The 19,824-nt window shown below is 39.8% G+C and overlaps 1 protein-coding gene and 1 long non-coding RNA gene across 2 annotated transcripts; both read left to right on the top strand.

Annotated features, from left to right (window-relative positions):
* Positions 1–8,069: 8,069 nt before the first annotated feature.
* Positions 8,070–9,122, top strand: LOC309493418 (uncharacterized protein; the record flags this gene model as incomplete). The annotated part of the gene is made up of 1 exon (XM_082162556.1): positions 8,070–9,122. The coding sequence occupies one exon, from the start codon at positions 8,070–8,072 to the stop codon at positions 9,120–9,122; it is 1,053 nt and encodes a 350-aa protein (XP_082018682.1).
* Positions 9,123–15,178: 6,056 nt separating this feature from the next.
* Positions 15,179–19,573, top strand: LOC309503292. Its single transcript, XR_014207600.1, has 2 exons — positions 15,179–15,288; positions 19,023–19,573. It is a non-coding gene; the product is annotated as an uncharacterized lncRNA (long non-coding RNA).
* The last annotated feature ends 251 nt before the right edge of the window (positions 19,574–19,824 follow it).

Raw genomic sequence — 19,824 nt, 5'->3', positions numbered from 1 at the left:
TCACCCGTGTTAACTCTAAAGTAATCACTCACATTGGCTGTGCACTTGTAATGACACATCAAGGATGTTAAGAGGCTAAAAGCAGGTTTAAAACTTGCCCTATTGAAGTCAAATTTTAAAAAGAGGATAACACGGTGTAGGCAAAACTGATTTTTGTCGTTGTTCTCTGTATTGACAGCACTCCAAATTAAAAAAAAATGAGCTCAATGTTAAAATTGACCGGAGTTCTCCTTTAAATTAATTGTCGGCTAATTGACCTATGGCTAAGCCATGCCCCCTCCACTCACTCGGACAAACAGTCAACATTCGGTAACAGGCGCTATGGCAGCTGTCACAGTAGGAGACATTTCACAGGAGACAATTGATGATTTTTGGAGACAGAAAGATTATATATCTCAAAGTCACCAAAAGGGCCTTAACTATGCATTGGAGGGTTATATTAATCATTTTATTTTGAGAAGGTCGATGAAAAGCTTCAGCTCCAGACAAAGAGTTAAAGGAACACTCCACCATTTTTTGAAATAGGGCTTATTCACCTTCTTTCCTACATTTAGATAGGTGGGCAAATGCATTTTTGTCTCAGTGCATGCATTGTTTTAGTTTGACAGGGTTGGCGCTAGCTTAGCTTAGCATAATGAATGGAATCCTTTGTTGCCAGCTAGCATGTCCTGAGTAAAAGTGATATAAAAAAAAAAAAAAAACCCACCTAATTACTTCTTGTGGCCTACGTATTCACAACAAGTACAAATAGCGATGTAGATTAACACTAGGCGATTTCCTATGCAGATTTTGACTTGGGACTATATTAGGGGGAAGCACAGGCGAAGCACTGCTACTTGGGCGCAGAGATATCACGTCAATATCTGCCTAGGAAATCGCCTAGTGTTAATCTGCATCGCTATTTGTACTTGTGAATACGCAGGCCACAAGAAGTAATTAGGTAGGGTTTTTTTTTTTTTATATCACTTTTATTCAGGACATGCTAGCTGGCAACAAAGGATTCCATTCATTATGCTAAGCTAAGCTCACGCCGACCCTGTCAAACTAAAACAATGTATGCACTGAGACAAAAATGCATTTGCCCACCTATCTAAATGTGGGAAAGAAGGTGAATAAGCCCTATTTCAAAAAACGGTGGAGTGTTCCTTTAACGTTACAGGTCAGTGTGTAACGTTATAGTTTGGTGCTATTTCGCTTTAAACGCTCGCTTTATACGCGCATCCTATTCGCTTTGGACGCGCAAATGGGTTCAAAATGTTCAAGCGTCGAACTAGACGCGATACGCGCAAATTTGACGCTCTATTCGCGTTTGGTGTGAACGCAGCATAATGAACAGGCTGCGATGTCAAGATTGCGCAATGCTGGAATGTGTGTGTGTGTCAGAGAGAGAGAGGCGCGGGCGCGATCGAACAGTGGAAACATAAAAACATACTCCATTTTGTTCATACAGGACATCATTAAAACTGCAAAGTGTTTAGCCTACTTATATTTGTGTAAAACACAACATTGTGCTTTTGTCAAACTGCAACGCAGCTAGAAGCTAGGCTAACGTTACGTTAGAGATTTTAAAGATAACGTGCTGCTGATGATAATGTTTCAAGTTTTTCATTCAAGTAGTTCGAAGTATTGTCAAACAAAACGGAGGCTAGCTAGACCCTCCCTCCTCCTCATCCGTGCACTAACCCCCCAAACCCCACCCCCAAATCATTCTTGTCAGTTATTGGCTGGAACAGTTTGTTATGTTTTCGTGGTGCGGGTGAGCCCAGTTTGTTTTTGTTGCTGTTTGTGGAGCCTGTGGTGTCTAGAGAGACCGCGTTCTCTTACGAGAGGTCTCTCGTACTGCGTAAGATATCTTACGCTAGGGGAAAATCCTTTTTCCGCGAGATATTGAAGCCAAAAATTATCCTTAATTTTGTAATAATGCAAAACGCGTTGCGGCAGCATGCAGACATAGGCGAGGCAGCTCGCGCGCCTATTGGCTGCTCTGCGGCAACTGCAGCAGCCTATCGAGCGAGGCCTGGCGTGACGCCAGACCCAATGAGGGTGCTTCGCGCCCGCTGCGTCACGTCCCGCCGAAACGGGCGTGGTCTAGGCCTATAAATACCGCTCGCAGGCAGCTATTATCTGATTTTTCATCCTTCAAGCGAAGCACACGCATCGCTGGAGCTGGAGAAGAAGCCGCGCCGTCTGAGAGAGAGCACCTTCAGCGGGACGAGTCACTGAAGTCGCTGGCCGCGCCGCCTTCCTTGCCTTCCTGCTGCGCTATCCGGCGTTATATCCTTTCTCTGCTACTGTGTTTATGTATGTGTGTGTGCTCGCCGCCGCGACACACACTCTCATTGCACTAAAAGAGCTGGGCGTCTTTTTGAAGACGCCCCTTTTCCTGAGGATCACGCAGCTCTCGCGCTCGCTGACGGCGACTGCCCTCACTGCGAGCTAGTTACTGCCTATGGTGACTCTTAGGACTCACCTGGCATCCTTCTCCGAGACTGCTCCTCCGCCCCCCCCCAACCCGCAAAGCTCGCCGGTTCGCCTGCTTGCCTTGCCTGCTTGGGGGACGATACCTGTTCTCCCTCTGTTCGAGCCGCGCAAACCGCGCCGCTCACAGGGGATGTCAGGAGCGGACGGTCACGGGGCTAGCTTTCTCTCTCCCTCTGTTCGAGCCGCGCAAACTGCGCCGTTCACAGGGGAGGCTGGAAGCGGACGGTCGGGGTTAGTTTTTCTTTACGTTATAAGAAAGCTACCCTGCCTCTGCGCCCCATTCATGCGTCACTCACCGGCGAAAGGAGAAAGGAGTGTTTTTAGTCCCGCCGAGGATGGACTGACCTTCAATTTCTCATACATTTCTCAGTTCCTTGATCAGGTGACTGGAAATATCAATATTGCAGCAAACGAGCTTGTTTTAATACAAGCGCGCCTGCAAGCAAACGCCGAAGAAAACATGTTGACGCTCTCTTATATGCTCGTGCATCTGAAAGCCTTTGTGTTCCCCCCTGTGGCTCAGTGGCGGAATCTTGGGTTTTCCGCACGAGAGACCAGTGTTCGAATCCCGGTCTAGCGGCAGATAAATTATGCCGCCAAAGCTTCGCTCTGTCAGTTCCCTGAAAGGCGACTGCAGATGTGCATTTTGCAGCCAACGAGCGCGTTGTACAACCCGCTCGCCTGCACCCAAACACCGTTTCTATGGTTTCCGTGCGTCACTGGCGTAAGGAGAAAAGAGAGTGTTTCTGGTCCCGCTGCGGACGGACCGACCTCCATTTCCTCGTACATTTCTCATTCCCCTCTGAAGTTCGGGCGACTGGAAATGTCAGTATTGCAGTGAGCAATACACGCATGCCTGCAAACAAACGCCAGCACGTTGACGCTCTCTGATAATACTCGCGCTAACTGAGTTACAATGTGTCTCCCCCTGTGGCCCAGTGGCAGACTCTCAGGTTTTTGCGCGCGAGAGACCCGTGTTCGATTGGGATCGTGACCTGGCTTCCCCTTCCTTCATTTTTGGTCTTTTATCTTCGTTGTCTTGAGTAACCTACTTTTGTTGCGCGTTGTCGCGACGTTCCGTCTTGCCTCGCCTCATTTGCGCCCGTTTGACCAGCCCACATCAAGTGAACTTGATGCCGGGAGATTGTGAGACCCGAGTATTAATCCGTGTGGCCGTTTGGCCACCTCCGCACTGTTTCAACTGGAAGACTGTGTTTGTGTGTTTGTGGGGTTTGTATGGTAAAATTAGATTGTTGTGTGAATGAATTCATAAGTTGATGTGAGTTGTTTGAGTGCGTTCGGTTATTGTTGGAAGTGTGTGCGAGCGTGTGTGTATGTGCGAGTGTGTTTGCGTGCGAAGTATTACTGGTTGTGAGTTTGCGTGATCTTGAGTGCATCTTGTGTGTGTGTGTGTATATTGTTAATGGACCAGGTGGGTCAATGATGTATAAGGATTTTCAACAGGCCAATTTTAAAATACCCAAAAAAATAATACCTGTTGCAATTGTTCAAACAGGATGTTGGATGTTGTGTACACCTAAATTCATTTAAAAAAATTAATTTAAGTGATTTTAGTGTTTTTTCATCTAGATGAATTGTCCGTAGCCTTAAAAAATGTCATGTGGTACGACCATGATTTATCTTAAAATTAATTAATTTCCTTAACATGCTTAAAATTTTTTTTACAAGTTCTTGGTAATTAAAGTGTTTAGAAACCAAGTATTTGCATTTCTTTTGAGTTCTTGTAAATAATGATCAAATTTTTTGTTCTATAATTTCCGAGTTGCCTTCACTCACATAAAACTGATAGAAATGTTTTAAAAATATAATTTACTAAAGCATACTGAATCAGTGATTCTTATTTCAGCCACAGAAATAAGATATTTTATTTTAAATTTAATACAGTGATTGCTTTTATTGGTCGCACCACATGATAAGTGGTCGCTCCAAATGACACAAATACCTTATATGGTTAAAAATCTATTTAAAGAGATCAATGAACAATACATTTTATACAAAAAAATTGATTTAAACCAGATTTTATAAAAAAAAAAAAAAAAATTTAACTTGACTTACAATTTCTTTCTAACAAATAATAATGTTATAAATATAAATTATTTCATAAAAGTATTGTATACAGTTAACATTTGGGGTCAGTAGTTTTTTTTAAAAGTAATTAATACTTTTATTAATCAAGGACACATTCAGTGTCACATTCAGGCGCAGGCTATAATGTTACGAAAGATTTTATTTCAAATAAATGCTGTTCTTTTGAACTTTCTATTCATCAAATAATCCTGACATATAAAATGTATCACAGTTTCCACAAAAATATGAACATTGATAATAATCAGAAATGTTTCTTGAGCAGCAAATCATTAGTGACTCTGGATCACAAAACCAGTCAAGTCGCACAGGGTATTTGTGGCAATAGCCAACAATACATTATATGGGTCAAAATTATCGATTTTTCTTTTATTCCAAAAATCATTAGGATATTAATAAAGATTTTTTATATTTTGTAAATGTCCTACCATAAATTTATAAACATTTATTTTTGTGAGTGAATATAGCAATATTGCAAACATAAATGGACAACTTTAAAGGCGATTTTCTCAATGTTTCGATTTTGTAGCACCCTCAGATTCCATATTTTCAGTTGTATCGGCCAAATATTGTTCTATCTTAACAGATCATACATCAATAGAAAGCTTATTTATTCAGCTTTCATATGATGTATAAATCTCAATTTCAAAAAATGTACCCATATGACATTGACCCATTGAGTGGTTTTGTGGTCTAGGGTTACATATTAGAATGATTTCTGAAGGATCAGTGTCATGTGACACTGAAGACTGGAGTAATGATGCTGAAAATTCAGCTTTGATCACAGGAATAAATTACAGTTTACTATATATTCACATAGAAAACATATTTTAAACTGTAATAATATTTCACTCTTCTCCTATCAAGGTACTCTGCTCTTGCTGCAGGGTCAGAGTTTTTTCGCTTGGCAGTGGCATCTGGTAAAATAGATTAAAATAGTTTTAAATAAATAAATAGGCAATAATAAATACACTACAAATAAATGCAGTATTACTAAACTGAAATTACATGCTCTATTTTTTTTGTGCATTTTTCTCATATCGTACAAAGAGTAAACATAAACTGTCTGAAATATATAAAAAAATATCCCAAATTGCATAAAAATCTATTCCAAATGATACTAAAGTAAAGTACTTTTTTATATAAACCGTCAATTGAATATAAAAGCATACAACTGCCAATCTAGGACATATATCCATCATGGAAAACAGTCTGCAGTGGTCGCACCACATGATATTTGGTCGCACCACATGATATTTTCAAATTCAGTCATAATTTACAGGTACAGAATTGGCCACCTAAACAAAACAAGATATCTTGCCAAAAAAGGTCACTATGAAATTTATAATAAAAATATATATTTGTAGAAATAACTTTAATATAAAAAAAATTGAGGTCATACCACATGACATCCAAATTTGGCAACTACATACCAACCATTACAAAGGTTTATTTTTTTTCCAATTTGAGAGAATTACAAACCTGCTTGCTGCTTCCATGGGTCCTTGGTAAATTGGTTTATGATGTAACTTCCTGTGTTTGAATAGTTTTCAACATACAAGTCCCAAAATGGTAGTTCCTTGATGGTCGTACCACATGATATTTCATAAAATGGACATCATCGGACAAAGTTTGTTTGTATATTATGATGGAAATATAAATACAAATGCTTTGAATTTTTTGAAAGGATTACAAAACATTTTGGAAATCATGCCAAATAGTGCAGAAAATAAATTTGAATAAATTCAGAGTAATTTCAAAGACGTTTTCAAAACAGAAGTTATGGCCGGACGGTCGCACCACATGATGTTTTGCCACTTTAAATAACAAAAAAAACAAAAACAAATAAGTAAAGGTTTTTGATGAGTTAAAGTGAGTACATACATGGGAGAGGTACTACAAATATGCAGTATCTTTTTATGCATTTAAACCCGTTTTTGCATGAAAAAATGCAATCGGACAGAAAATTTAGGCGTCACGTCATTGACCCAGGTGTAATGTGATTTGCATCTGTCATTTTGTTGCTTTTTGTATTTTGTTGATCAACTTTGTATTTTTCTTTTTCTCTTGTTTATTGATTTGATTTCTGTTATTTTTTTGCTTTTGTATTTTGTTGATCAGCTTTGTATTTTTCTTTTTCCCTTGTTTATTGATTTGATTTATGATAATTTGATTGTATTTTTCTTTTTTTCTTGTTTATTGATTTGTGACAATTTGACGTTGATTTCGTTAACTTTGTTGGACTGGCTGAGAAGGAGTGCTGACCACTCTAGGTCCAAGTTAATGGGTACCCTTGTTCACTGAGTGATTTGATTCTTCTGAATTTCCTGTCACTTGAATGCACGTGTGCTTGTGGTGAAGTGAGTACATTAGTGTACGTTTGAAGTGCTTGTAGTGAAGTGGAATTGGGTAGGTTTGTTATTTCTCCTTGCCATCTGACATGTTATCTTTGATCGATTTTGTTATCTTCCTTTAGTTTTGATTTTGAAGCCATATTAACCCCTTGTGTACTGAATTGTGTTTAGATTTTATTCTAGTTATAATAAAGAATTGTTATTTTTTTCTATATTCACGTCTCTGCTCTATCCTTGTGGAAACGAACCTGTGTGTCCTTATTGGACCATTATTCCCCTGGGTGAAATTCCCAGGGTGGCGTAGTCGGTGTTGTAATTATAATTGAGTCAAGAATCACGAAATCCACCCCTTCGGTGGCTACATATGAAATGGCTGCAAAAGTTTCTGGGTTTTTTTTATACAACTGGTCAGTAAAAGGAGGTTTCTTATTGATTGTCAACATCAGGTCAAACTCCATTTAAATATTTTAACTGTTTTATTTTACATTTATTTAATATACAATCAAGGTTTACAATTTGTAACAATTTTACCAGAATTTGACCTAAATTTAGTGCATATTTTTACAAACATGTATAACAAATAATAATCATTCCAAAATGTACAAATTTACAATCTACTCCGCTTTACTGCAAACACTTGTGTTCTTTCTCACAGTGAAATTCACCTGATCTTGTGTTTTTTGTGTCACACTTTCACATGTGTGTGAAGTCAATGGAAGTAGAAGTTTAGTGTGGACGACCCTTAATAATTAAAACGTTTTAGTAGTTTTTTACATAACTATATATCAATCTAAAAGTTGCTGTCAGAATATGTCAGAATTTTGTATTTTAATGTTAATTTCATGTAAGATAATTGTGTCATTAATCAAATATATATTTAATAGTTCTCACGACAGGGATTTGTGCCTATAATGTTTACAAAATAATAACTGGAAGATCAGTGTACCTCACTCATGGAAAGTTTCAGGGACGTATTATTAATTTATAAAAAGACAGATTATTGTAATATTTTATAACAGTTGTCTGTTACATCTGGGATAAATCTCCATTCACTCCATATTTCTCTCTTTTAATTATTTTGATTATTTAAAAAATTAGAAAATTAGCTTTTCTTTGATTTCAGACCCGATGGAAGAGAGTGAAGAACTGAGTGAAGTTGAGGAGGAACATCATGTCAAACCTGGAGAAAAACCTTTGAGTCGATCAAAGACTAAAAAAACATTTTTAAAGAAAAGAAGAGCCAAGAAATCTTTCACCTGCACTCAGTGTGGAAAGAGTTACACAGCCAAACATAATCTTGAGATTCACATGAGAGTTCACACTGGAGAGAAGCCGTTCACATGTGATCAATGTGGGAAGAGTTTCAGCCGATCAACACACCTTGAAAGTCACATGAAAATCCACACCGGAGAGAAGCCGTTCTCATGTGATCAATGTGGGAAGAGTTTCAGCCGATCAACACACCTTGAAAGTCACATGAAAATCCACACCGGAGAGAAGCCGTTCTCATGTGATCAATGTGGGAAGAGTTTCAGCCAATCAACACACCTTGAAAGTCACATGAGAATCCACACCGGAGAGAAGCCGTTCATGTGTGAACAGTGTGAAAAGAGATTCTCAAACAAAAACTCTCTTAAGATTCACATGAGGATCCACACCGGAGAGAAGCCGTTCTCATGTGATCAGTGTGGGAAAACATTTCTCAGTGCATCACACCTGAAGAGACACCAGAGAGTCCATACGAAGGAGAAGCCATATTCATGTTCTGTGTGTGGAAAGAGTTTTTCACAGCTGGATAGTTTACATAAACATCAGAAAATTCACACTGGTGTGAGAGAGTACATGTGCTTTGAGTGTCTGAAGACTTTTATTACAGCGGAGAAATTAAAACTGCACCAGAGAATTCACACTGGAGAAAAACCTTACAAGTGTTCACACTGTGACAAGAGATTCAGAGAGTCCGGAAGTCTGAAAACACATGAGAGGATCCACACTGGAGAAAAACCTTACAAGTGTTCACACTGTGACAAGAGATTCAGAGAGTCAGGAAGTCTGAAAACACATGAGAGGATCCACACTGGAGAGAAGCCGCACACATGTGGTCAGTGCGGAAAGAGTTTCTCTACTAAAAGTCACCTGAAGCGACACATGAAGATCCATGCAGTGGAGAAACCACAGTAAGTTGTTCTTCTCTATGTGCTGAGAAACAAAAGCAGTTTTTCCACCTTCAGAAAAGGTTCCAGTTGTGTTTCCACTTGAGCTGGTACGGCACGGCACAATTACTAACTGTTCTCGGCCCTGAACTCTCAGCACACTTGGCTAACCGTGCCGAACCGTGATGATAGTGTGTGTGTGTACTAGTAGTGGAAATTTTCATTCTTTCCAGAGAATCGTTCATTTTCAGTTCGTTCACAAAAATGATTTGTTCAGTAACAATTTCGGTAAATGATAAATGCATCGTACCGTACCTCTAGCATATTACCGACATTTATCTTTGTCAGATTACATTTACTTATTAAACTTGATGTCTATTCTAACACTTTATATTGCCTGTGTAGTTTCTGTAGACACAAATCTGTAACATGTTAATGATGGAATTACTTTATTGCAATTAATAGTTTTTATAAAGTCGAACTATATTTAGATTCACATATTATGGTGTTGTAGTTACTTCCCTGTTGAGGTTCATAAAGATAGGTTAGGCCTATTTATCTAATTATTTAGTTTTATCATTGATGATTTATCCATGTTATATTTTGAGGCTTTTATCATATTTCCTGACTCAAATAAGTAAGTAGTTTATATTAATGTTCTGAGCAACAAAGTCTCTTCTGTGTAAGTTACACACACATCACTACATAGCCAAATCTCTCCTCTCCACCTATAGCCGGTGTGCAGTGAGCACAGGACATTTTGTTGATTGGCAACTATTAACTCGTGTTCAACCAACAGGAATGTCTAATTTTTCAGTTCAGATTAATGCAAAAATACCACCAATTTGCTCTCTGACAGTAGGTGGCGCTCATGTAAAAGCAGAAATAAAGCACTATACAGGGCTATACTCTAGACTGCGAGTAAATGGTCACATTTTGCGACTTTTTTTCCTGCCGGTGCGAGAGAGTTGCCATTTCTGCCGCATACGAGAAACATCACATGGCAAACAAAAGCAGAATGAAACCACACTACTCGTTTGAGCTGCGCAGCGCAAACAGTTTATCAGCTCAGAGCAATACTAGACAGCGGTTTACTCGTGGGCTGATCTCGATCACGCAACAATGTTACTACGCAGTGCTGGGAGATCCATTGAGAGAGCATTTTAAAGGGATAGTTCATCCTAGTTACATCCCAGCAAACACAGAACGTTCCCCTAACGTTCCCATATGGTTCCCATTTGGTTATTTTTTTGGGAACCAAATAAGAACGTTCTAGGAACGTTCTCTGTAGGTTATTTTTAGGTTTAATTTTTATAAACTAAAGAGAACGTTCTGGGAACGTTCCCTGCAGGTTGTTATTTAATAACCTAAAGAGAACCTTCACAGAACCTTCCCTGCAGGTTATTTTTAGGTTTTATTTTTATAACCTAAAGAGAACCTTCACAGAACGTTCCCTGCAGGTTATTTTTAGGTTTTATTTTTATAACCTAAAGAGAACCTTCACAGAACGTTCCCTGCAGGTTATTTTTAGGTTTTATTTTTATAACCTAAAGAGAACCTTCCCAGAACGTTCCCTGCAGGTTATTTTTAGGTTTAATTTTATAACCTAAAGAGAACGTTCTGGGAAGGTTCCCTGCAAGTTGTTATTTAATAACCTAAAGAGAACTTTCCCAGAACGTTTCCTGCAGGTTGTTTTTAGGTTTTATTTTTATAACCTAAAGAGAACGTTCTGGGAAGGTTCCCTGCAGGTTGTTATTTAACTAGATGTACCGCATCGCGGTACAAAATATGACCGCCGCTCAGGCCTGCACTGGCTTTCCACAAAAATAAATGACGTGGAGTAATTTGGCTGTATTGCGTGTTTATGTATATACCTAAAAAAAGTAATAGTATGTGCATGTCTGTCTGTGTGTGTGTGTGTATGTGTGTGTATGTGTGTGTGTGTGTGTCTGTGTGTGTGTGTGTGTGTGTGTGTGTGTGTCTGTGCGTGTATGTATGTGTGCGTACATGTGTGCGCGTGTGTGTTTGTGTGTGTGTGTCTGTGCATGTGGATTTGTATGTGTGTGTATGGGTGTGTGTCTGTGCGTGTGGATGTCAGTGTGTGTGCATGCTTGCGTTTGTTTGTATTCCTGCATGTGTGTGTGTGACAGTATCATCCTAAACCAGCAACCCTTCGCTCAACAGGCCGATGAGTGTACAGTCACTAAATGTGCACATAAATGAATTTATTTTATACCCCCCCATGGATGAAATTCTACAAAACTTAGCAGAGGATACCCCCAGAGGTTGTCAAGTTAATCATACACATGAAATATGGTGCAGTTCTGAACATCTCCACTGAAGATAGGGGCGATTAAAGCAGAATAATATTGCATTTTCATTTTTTATGGGAGGGGCGCAAATCACAAATGAGTGATTATGGGCTAGGTTGATGTGGGCCCTTAAGAGCAACATACCATAAAAATGTCTTCATCCTCGGTGCCACGGTTCAGGTAGTTATTTAGGAAAAACGGCATTTTTTTGGGTTTGGGGGGGCCCAGCGCGGGGGGGGGGAGTGGCCCCCGGGGACCAAACGAAATTTTTCCTTAGAAGTCTAGTGGGGCTACATGCCCACCAAATTTCATGTTCCCCGGTGTTTCGGTGTCCCTGGTATGGTTGACGAAAAATTTATGGGGGCCCCAGCGCGGGGGGGGGGGGGGGGGAGTGGCCCCCGGGGACCAAATGAAATTTTTCCGTAAAAGTCTAGTAGACCAACATACCACAAAAATTTCTTCATCCTCGGTGCCACAGTTCAGGTAGTTATTTAGGAAAAACTGCATTTTTTTGGGGTTTGGGGGGGCCCAGCGCGGGGGGGGAGTGGCCCCCGGGGACCAAACGAAGTTTTTCCTTAGAAGTCTAGTGGGGCTACATGCCCACCAAATTTCATGTTCCCCGGTGTTTCGGTGTCCCTGGTATCGTTGACGAAAAATTTAAGGGGGCCCCAGCGCGGGGGGGGGGAGTGGCCCCCGGGGATCAAACGAAATTTTTCCGTAAAAGTCTAGTAGACCAACATACCATAAAAATTTCTTCATCCTCGGTGCCACGGTTCAGGTAGTTATTTAGGAAAAACTGCATTTTTTTTGGGTTTGGGGGGGCCCAGCGCGGGGGGGGAGTGGCCCCCGGGGACCAAACAAAATTTTTCCTTAGAAGTCTAGTGGGGCTACATGCCCACCAAATTTCATGTTCCCCGGTGTTTCGGTGTCCCTGGTATCGTTGATGAAAAATTTAAGGGGGCCCCAGCGCGGGGGGGGAAGTGGCCCCCGGGGACCAAACGAAATTTTTCCGTAAAAGTCTAGTAGACCAACATACCATAAAAATGTCTTCATCCTCGGTGCCACGGTTCAGGTAGTTATTTAGGAAAAACTGCATTTTTGGGGGTTTGGGGGGGCCCAGCGCGGGGGGGGAGTGGCCCCCGGGGACCAAACGAAATTTTTCCTTAGAAGTCTAGTGGGGCTACATGCCCACCAAATTTCATGTTCCCCGGTGCTTCGGTGTCCCTGGTATCGTTGACGAAAAATTTAAGGGGGCCCCAGCGCGGGGGGGGAAGTGGCCCCCGGGGACCAAACGAAATTTTTCCGTAAAAGTCTAGTAGACCAACATACCATAAAAATTTCTTCATCCTCGGTGCCACGGTTCAGGTAGTTATTTAGGAAAAACTGCATTTTTGGGGGTTTGGGGGGGCCCAGCGCGGGGGGGGGAGTGGCCCCCGGGGACCAAACGAAATTTTTCCTTAGAAGTCTAGTGGGGCTACATGCCCACCAAATTTCATGTTCCCCGGTGCTTCGGTGTCCCTGGTATCGTTGACGAAAAATTCAGTAAGGTGACAAAAAAAAACAAAAAAAAAAACTTTGACAATCCCTATATGACCGCTTTCGCTAGCTACGCTAGCGGCGGTCATAATAACCTAAAGAGAACTTTCCCAGAACGTTTCCTTGCAGGTTATTTTTAGGTTTTATTTTTATAACCTAAAGAGAACGTTCTGGGAACGTTCTCTGCAGGTTATTATTTTAATATCACTTAACAGGCAGATTACCAACTGACAACGTCGTCAGTACTGTCCCCTAAGGTTATAAGATAACCAACAACGTTCAGATCTATTCGCAATAACTTTTTATTAATGATATTTTAAATGATGTTATGCATTTTAATTCTATATGTTTATTTAAATGCTGCGTGACTTTGAAGTGTTTTAATGCGTATGCGCGTAATCAAACACTGGAGAGCGCACGTGCGCTCCTCGAGAGCAGATGGAAACCAGAAACGTCATCAACAACTGACAAACAACAAAACTCCTGTCTGTCGCTGTTGGTTTCACTGCTTTCAGGTAAGTTTAGTCAACAAAATCTCACAAATAATACACACAAACGTCCCTGACACATTTCTTACGTGTAATTGACACGCTTCTGTTGAATATTTACTTTAAAGAAATGGTTTTGTGTCTTTGAAAAAGTCCGTTAGCATCTAAGCTAACCGGTTTCAGAAGAGAACGTTAGGCCTAAGTTACGTTAAGTTAAGGTCTTATTTATGAAAGTTTGGGTTTTTAAACACATATTTAGTGTAGATAACAGTTTTTTATAGTTTTGCTGGTAATTTGTCAATGGGTGATTGGAAGTAAGCTAATTTATTTAACCTAAAAGAATGCACTGTATTGTTAACTTAATCAGTGACGTCACTTACCAATATTGCTAAAATGTGATTTCAGAATAGCGAGAGAGGAAAAAAAATCCTCTACAACAAGGCGTGAGTTATTGTTTAATCATGATAATAATTCCATATGCATTTATTTCACAATATATTATCTTAAGATTTTTATATATTTATCTTTTCTGCATTTCACCTCTGTTCTAGCTTGGTTCCTTTTATTAAACCAATCCCATGTAATATTGTTGGCTCTGTGACAAATAGCATGTTATGTTCCTAGATCATCATGCTGAAGGCCTGCTGCACCCCCTGTCCAAGACAATCTCCACGGCTATGAACCATATGACTAGTAAGCAAAACCACCTCAAACATACAGTGCACTACTGTTCAAAGGTTTGGGGTCTGTAAGATTTATGCTTTTGAAATAAGTCTCACATTTTAAAATCATTAACCCCAGGGTTTTTCAGTGAGATTGTCCTTGAGAAGCCTGTAGGCTAAATAATCAGCTAAATAATAGGCGACTAATACAATATTATAATGGTCATAGTTATAATAATAATTCATTTAACTATTATGATAACATGATATCCTGATCATTAGTATATTTTATTTTATTTCTTTAGGTCTGTTTTGAATTATGTTGGCCAATGAGACTGACACCATACTGTCCAACTCAAAGGTATTTATGTATTTGTATGTTTTTTTTTATTGATCAATATTGAAATTCTTTGTACTTTTAAATGCTGAATGTGGTTCAGGGGGTCGACAACTTTAGGCAGTTATTTTTCACAGATATCTTGGGCAGCTGTGGCTCATACTCTTAGCCTTTAAAAATGTTTGAATTGATATCCCCAATGCAATATCAGGGGGTAAATATATCATTAGAGTTCTTAAAGTTATGGCTTTGCTCTTGTTACCAGATGAGATATAATCCCTATTGTTTGGCCCTGTGATTCTTCAGGACAAGACCTTGATGCCATCCATAGTCAGTAGATGAAGAAGGTGAGTTTAGCCCATCTTGTCAAAATGCCCATCTTGGCGAGTTTCCTCGTAAACAGTCTTGTGTGTTTTAAACAGAAAGAAAACAGATGCGTGTCTTTTATATTAGGTCTGCGCATTCGTCTTAAAGGGACAGTAGCCTAACGTACCCGCAGCTGTTTGTGTCGCCAATGGTGATCAAACATCAAAAGAGAAAATGACTTGTAGCTTTAGCAAAGATACATTTAATTAATTTATAGTTATTTTATTTTTACAGTGAAGACTTATTTTACATTTTGATAATTCAATTTCTGTACCTGATGTTTTCAGATTTAACTGAAAAACATAATGCACTGCTTATTTCAACTATTTTTCTTCTATTGTATTTATCTATGCTTGTTATCTATTGTAATTTTCTATGCAGGTTTCACTCCTCTACAAAATCCCCCCAATAGGGGTTATGCGGAGCGCCCAGCGGTCGAACCGGAAAGAGGTCTAAGCATTTCCGCTTTTCACTTCCGTACACATCTGCAGCGGTAGGTGATCTCAGTTTACTGTTAATTTTCGCTTATTACACTAAAATTCTTATTTCTGTTTTAATTAAAATGTCACGAATGCTAAAATATCAGAAAAGGGAACATCCGAACAGCAGTTTTTGTTGTGTGCCGATCTGCTCTATGTCGGGGAAAATGAGTAGTACAGAAGTACAAATAGGTTCTGTACTCATAAAGTGACATCAACATTCGCGTCAGCAGTAGCATTCGCCATCAGGCAAATGTTATTTAAATAAACTCCTGATGTACTTACAAACTTTCCAATGCCTGGTTTAATGAGTACAGAACCTATTTGTACTACTGTAGAAGTTTGGTGCCATTCTGGGCATTATTAGTGGGGTAATTTACCAGATACAAACCTGGAGCCGCGCATGCACTAAACCACGAGTCACCAACCTGTCGATCGCGGTCGACAAGTCGATCTTGGAAGCATTTTAAGTCGATCGCGAAGAGTTTTCAAAATCAGAGAAAAAAATTTTTATTTTTATTTTTATTCATTATTATTTATTAATTTAAAATGCACCGTGTGTGAGCCTATTGTGTGTAGTAAATGGTGTCTTGGGGAGAGAGAGGGGTATATCTGTCCAATCAAATAGCCTATACAGTTTACATATAATGTCTGTAAAACAACCGCTGTCAAGCCTTGTTTATACTTTCGCCTGGCAACGCAGCGCGAGCCTCTGTTGACTGCGCGCGCACACACCTCCCCAAACAGACGAGGCATTTATACTTGACGCAACTGTTTTAGACTGAAAACCAGACCATACAACTGATTTAGACACGCAAACTGGGTGCCGGTGTGATGAGATGTACTAATATTCGTCTGCTCTGGCAGATTCGGCTCAAAGTCGTGCATCTTCGGATGCGGAGGCGCGCGCGCTGTTACAATGACGTCATTTTGCCGCGCGCGCGCCTCCGCCTTCCGAAGATGCACGACTTTGAGCCGAATCTGCCAGAGCAGACGGATATTCGTTTTTTTTATTACCTTCGCGCTCATGCAGACGCGTCGACAAGGTTTTACAGCTCAGCCACTTCACACTACTACGCTCACTTCAAGCTAACGATACGATGGCTAAGGCACAACCGGCACAACGGAAAAAGCAAAAAACGTATCATTTTCATGTAGAATGGGAACATGATTTTCTATTCACCACAGTTAAGGACAAAACAATTTGCCTGATTTGTCACCAGGCTGTTGCGCTAGCAAAAAGGGGTAACGTGGAGAGGCACCACAACACCATCCACCCGAATTTCAAAGATACTTACCCGCTAAAGAGCACTCTTCGTTCAAAGAAAGTTTACGAGCTGAAGTCTGTTTTGAAAGCACAGCAGTCACTTTTTACCAAACCAACAGCTAAAAGTAAGGCTGCAACAGAGGCATCCTTCCGTGTTAGCCACCTGTTGGCTAAACATAAGAAACCGTTCACCGATGGAGAGCTATACAAGGAGGCAATGGTCGTTGCTGCAGATACCTTATTTAAAGATTTAAAAAACAAAGAGGACATAACAAATGCTATCGGAAGTGTGCCACTTGGCCCAGCCACTGTGGCAAGAAGGGTAGAGTTGTTATCGGAGGACGTGAATCAACAATTTCTCAAGGATTTATCACTTTGTGAGTGTTATTCTCTGCAATTTGACGAATCCCAGGATGTGACAGACACTGCACAGCTAATGGTATTTGTTCGCATGGCTTTTAAAGATTCAACTACTAAGGAGGCTTTTCTCACTCTATTACCATTACAAGGGAGGACAAGAGGTGAGGACATTTACAACGAGTTTAAACGTTATGTGCATGATAACAGCATCCCTATTCATAAGCTGGTTGCGATCACCACAGACGGGGCACCGGCAATGCGTGGGCTGCATTCAGGCTTCGTTGCACTGTGCCGTCGCGATCCCGATTTCCCCAGGTTTTTAAACTATCACTGTGTGATCCATCAGCAAGCACTGGCTAGTAAAGTAGTGGACTTGTCTCATGTCATGACACTTGTCGTTAAAATTGTAAATTCGATTCGGGCAAAAGGACTTCAGCACCGCTTGTTTAAATCTTTATTAGATGAGCTTCATGCCTCATACGGTGACTTGATTCTCCACTCTTCCATAAGGTGGTTGAGTCGTGGGAAAGTACTGCAGCGATTTGTGGACTTGCTGCCTGAAATCAAATCATTTCTGGAGTCACGAAATGAGCAGCATGATGAACTGTCTGATGATGCATGGCTGCTAGACTTGGGTTTCCTCACGGACGTAACAGCAAAATTGAACGAGCTGAACTATGAGCTTCAGGGAAAAGACAAAGACGTGACCCATATGATCAGCGCTGTCAATGCCTTTAAGGCCAAGGTGGGAGTGTGGGCTTCTCAGCTGAAGAATGGAAGCCTCGTGCACTTCCTAAATCTCCAAAAAATGTCGCAAAACATGAGAAACAAAGATGCTTTTCTCCCGCAACAATTCTGTTCCCAACTGGAGAAACTGGCATCCGAATTTAACAGGCGTTTTCAGGAGTTAAATGACATACGGGAGGTTGTTGTATTTATCTCAAACCCGTTCCTCCCCATTGAGATTGAGGAGGTATCCACCAAATTCCAGCAAGTATTTGCTTTACCAATTGGAGTTGACATGGAAATAATTGAACTGCAAAACGACATCGAGTTGAAAGCAAGGTCAAGAGACAGTGATTTTTGGGGTCTTGTAAACACTGAAAAGTTTCCCCTTCTCTCATCCTGTGCACTTAAGGTGAAGGCCTACTTTGGATCAACATATCTCTGTGAGATGGCCTTTTCACAAATGAAAATCATCAAGTCAAAGAACAGATCTTGTCTAACTAATAGACATCTCACAGACTGTGTAAGACTTGCTGTGTCAAACTATGAGCCAGACTACAGAGCACTTGCTGATAGTGTGCAATCACAGCCATCACATTGAATATATGTGTGGAGAGAGAATCTCATCTGAGCCCTCAGAGTGAGGGAGTATTGCTAGTTTGAAATCTGTTGGCTATATTGTTAAAAGTGTTTTATGTGTTTTAATGTTGTTGAAAAAGGGAAAGAGAATCAGTGCTGTACATTGTTTTAGGCCTGTAATTGATTATTGAGGTAATGAATTTTAATTGTAATTTGTGTGAAAATATTTTTGAAGGATGACTGTTGTCATAATATTTTGTATGCTAGTTGCACTATCCTGAGCATTTCCATTTTGAAGTGTTTGAAATATGTTTTAAAAGGGAAAGTGAAACAGTACATTATTGGCTTAGGCCTATTATTGGCTTAGGCCTGTAATTGGCTGATTATTGTGTTTATATATGAGTAATAAGCCTGTGGAAATACTTAATGTTATATTACTGTTGAAAATGTTGAATTATAGTTGACAGTTTATATAGTTATATTTGTATAGTTTAATAAATATTTTGCTAGTGACTCACAGGCAACAAAGAATGTCATTGTGGCCTTGTTTTTTTTTCATAATTTTTGTGGTAGAGTGGTAGTGGTAGATCTTGGTTTACATTTTGACTTTGGATGTGATCTTAGGCTTGAAAAGGTTGGTGACCACTGCACTAAACCATACGGCTGATATCTCTAAATAAACTCTAACTTTTTCAATATTGTGCAGCCCTAATATTGAGCATATCTTAAAGTGAACTTGGAATGATAATTTGTGATACCAGATGAGATGTATGTATGATAGATTTTGAACTGTAATATTTTGAAAAAAAATTTCAGGTTTTCTGGGATCCCAGCGGAAGGCATCAAGGCATCAGATGTTGGCCTGGACAGATGTTCCTGTAAACTACACCGACCTTTGCTTTTGCATGGATGACTGATTATTACCATGTTCTGTGAGGGCATCATTATAGCAAAACTGAGCACCTGTGACAGTGGAATTTGTAGGTGTAAAGTCACAGAGATAAAAAAAAAAAAAATTGATAGTAGTTTCAAACTTTTTTCACTTTCTCTCTCATAAACAACACAGCAGTTACAGGTTTTCAAATTCTTCATTGGAGGTGAGACTTATACGTTATATGTAGAGCGAATTCGCAGGTCAGAGTTCACTAGACTTGAATATTATTTTCTCAGTTTTTTATTTGACTTCAGAGTCGAAAGTGGGCTTAAAGGGTACATAGGCTTAATGGGTATCCTTACCCCTATATAAAACATTCCTTTTTTGATTTGTAGTCTGAAATAATAAATAGTGCAATATAAATAAATGCAATGTAGTGTTTTCAAATATATAAATTTTTCTATACACATTGATGCTGAAATATCTGAATAAATACACGATACCAGCAGTGCTCGTGCTCTCATATCTCCTACAGCTTGTGACACACAATCCCACCTCACTCTTTTCATTTGCTCAGGATGAATATTAATGCCATTACAGGGCTTGAATTTTGGCATGGGATTGTGTGTACATGTAACGCGTTGTCTTTTTATTTTCTTGTTAAATTTGCAGATGGTTTTGGGAGTTTAAATGTTTTGAGCGGAGTGAAGATTGACACATTCATGTATATTGTATATAAATGAA

This window comes from Leuciscus leuciscus (genome assembly GCF_965113295.1).
Source record: "Leuciscus leuciscus genome assembly, chromosome: 1".
NCBI classification, from domain to species: Eukaryota; Metazoa; Chordata; class Actinopteri; order Cypriniformes; family Leuciscidae; genus Leuciscus; species Leuciscus leuciscus.
Note: the sequence above shows the minus strand (reverse complement) of the source record. Positions and strands in the feature narration are given on the sequence as shown.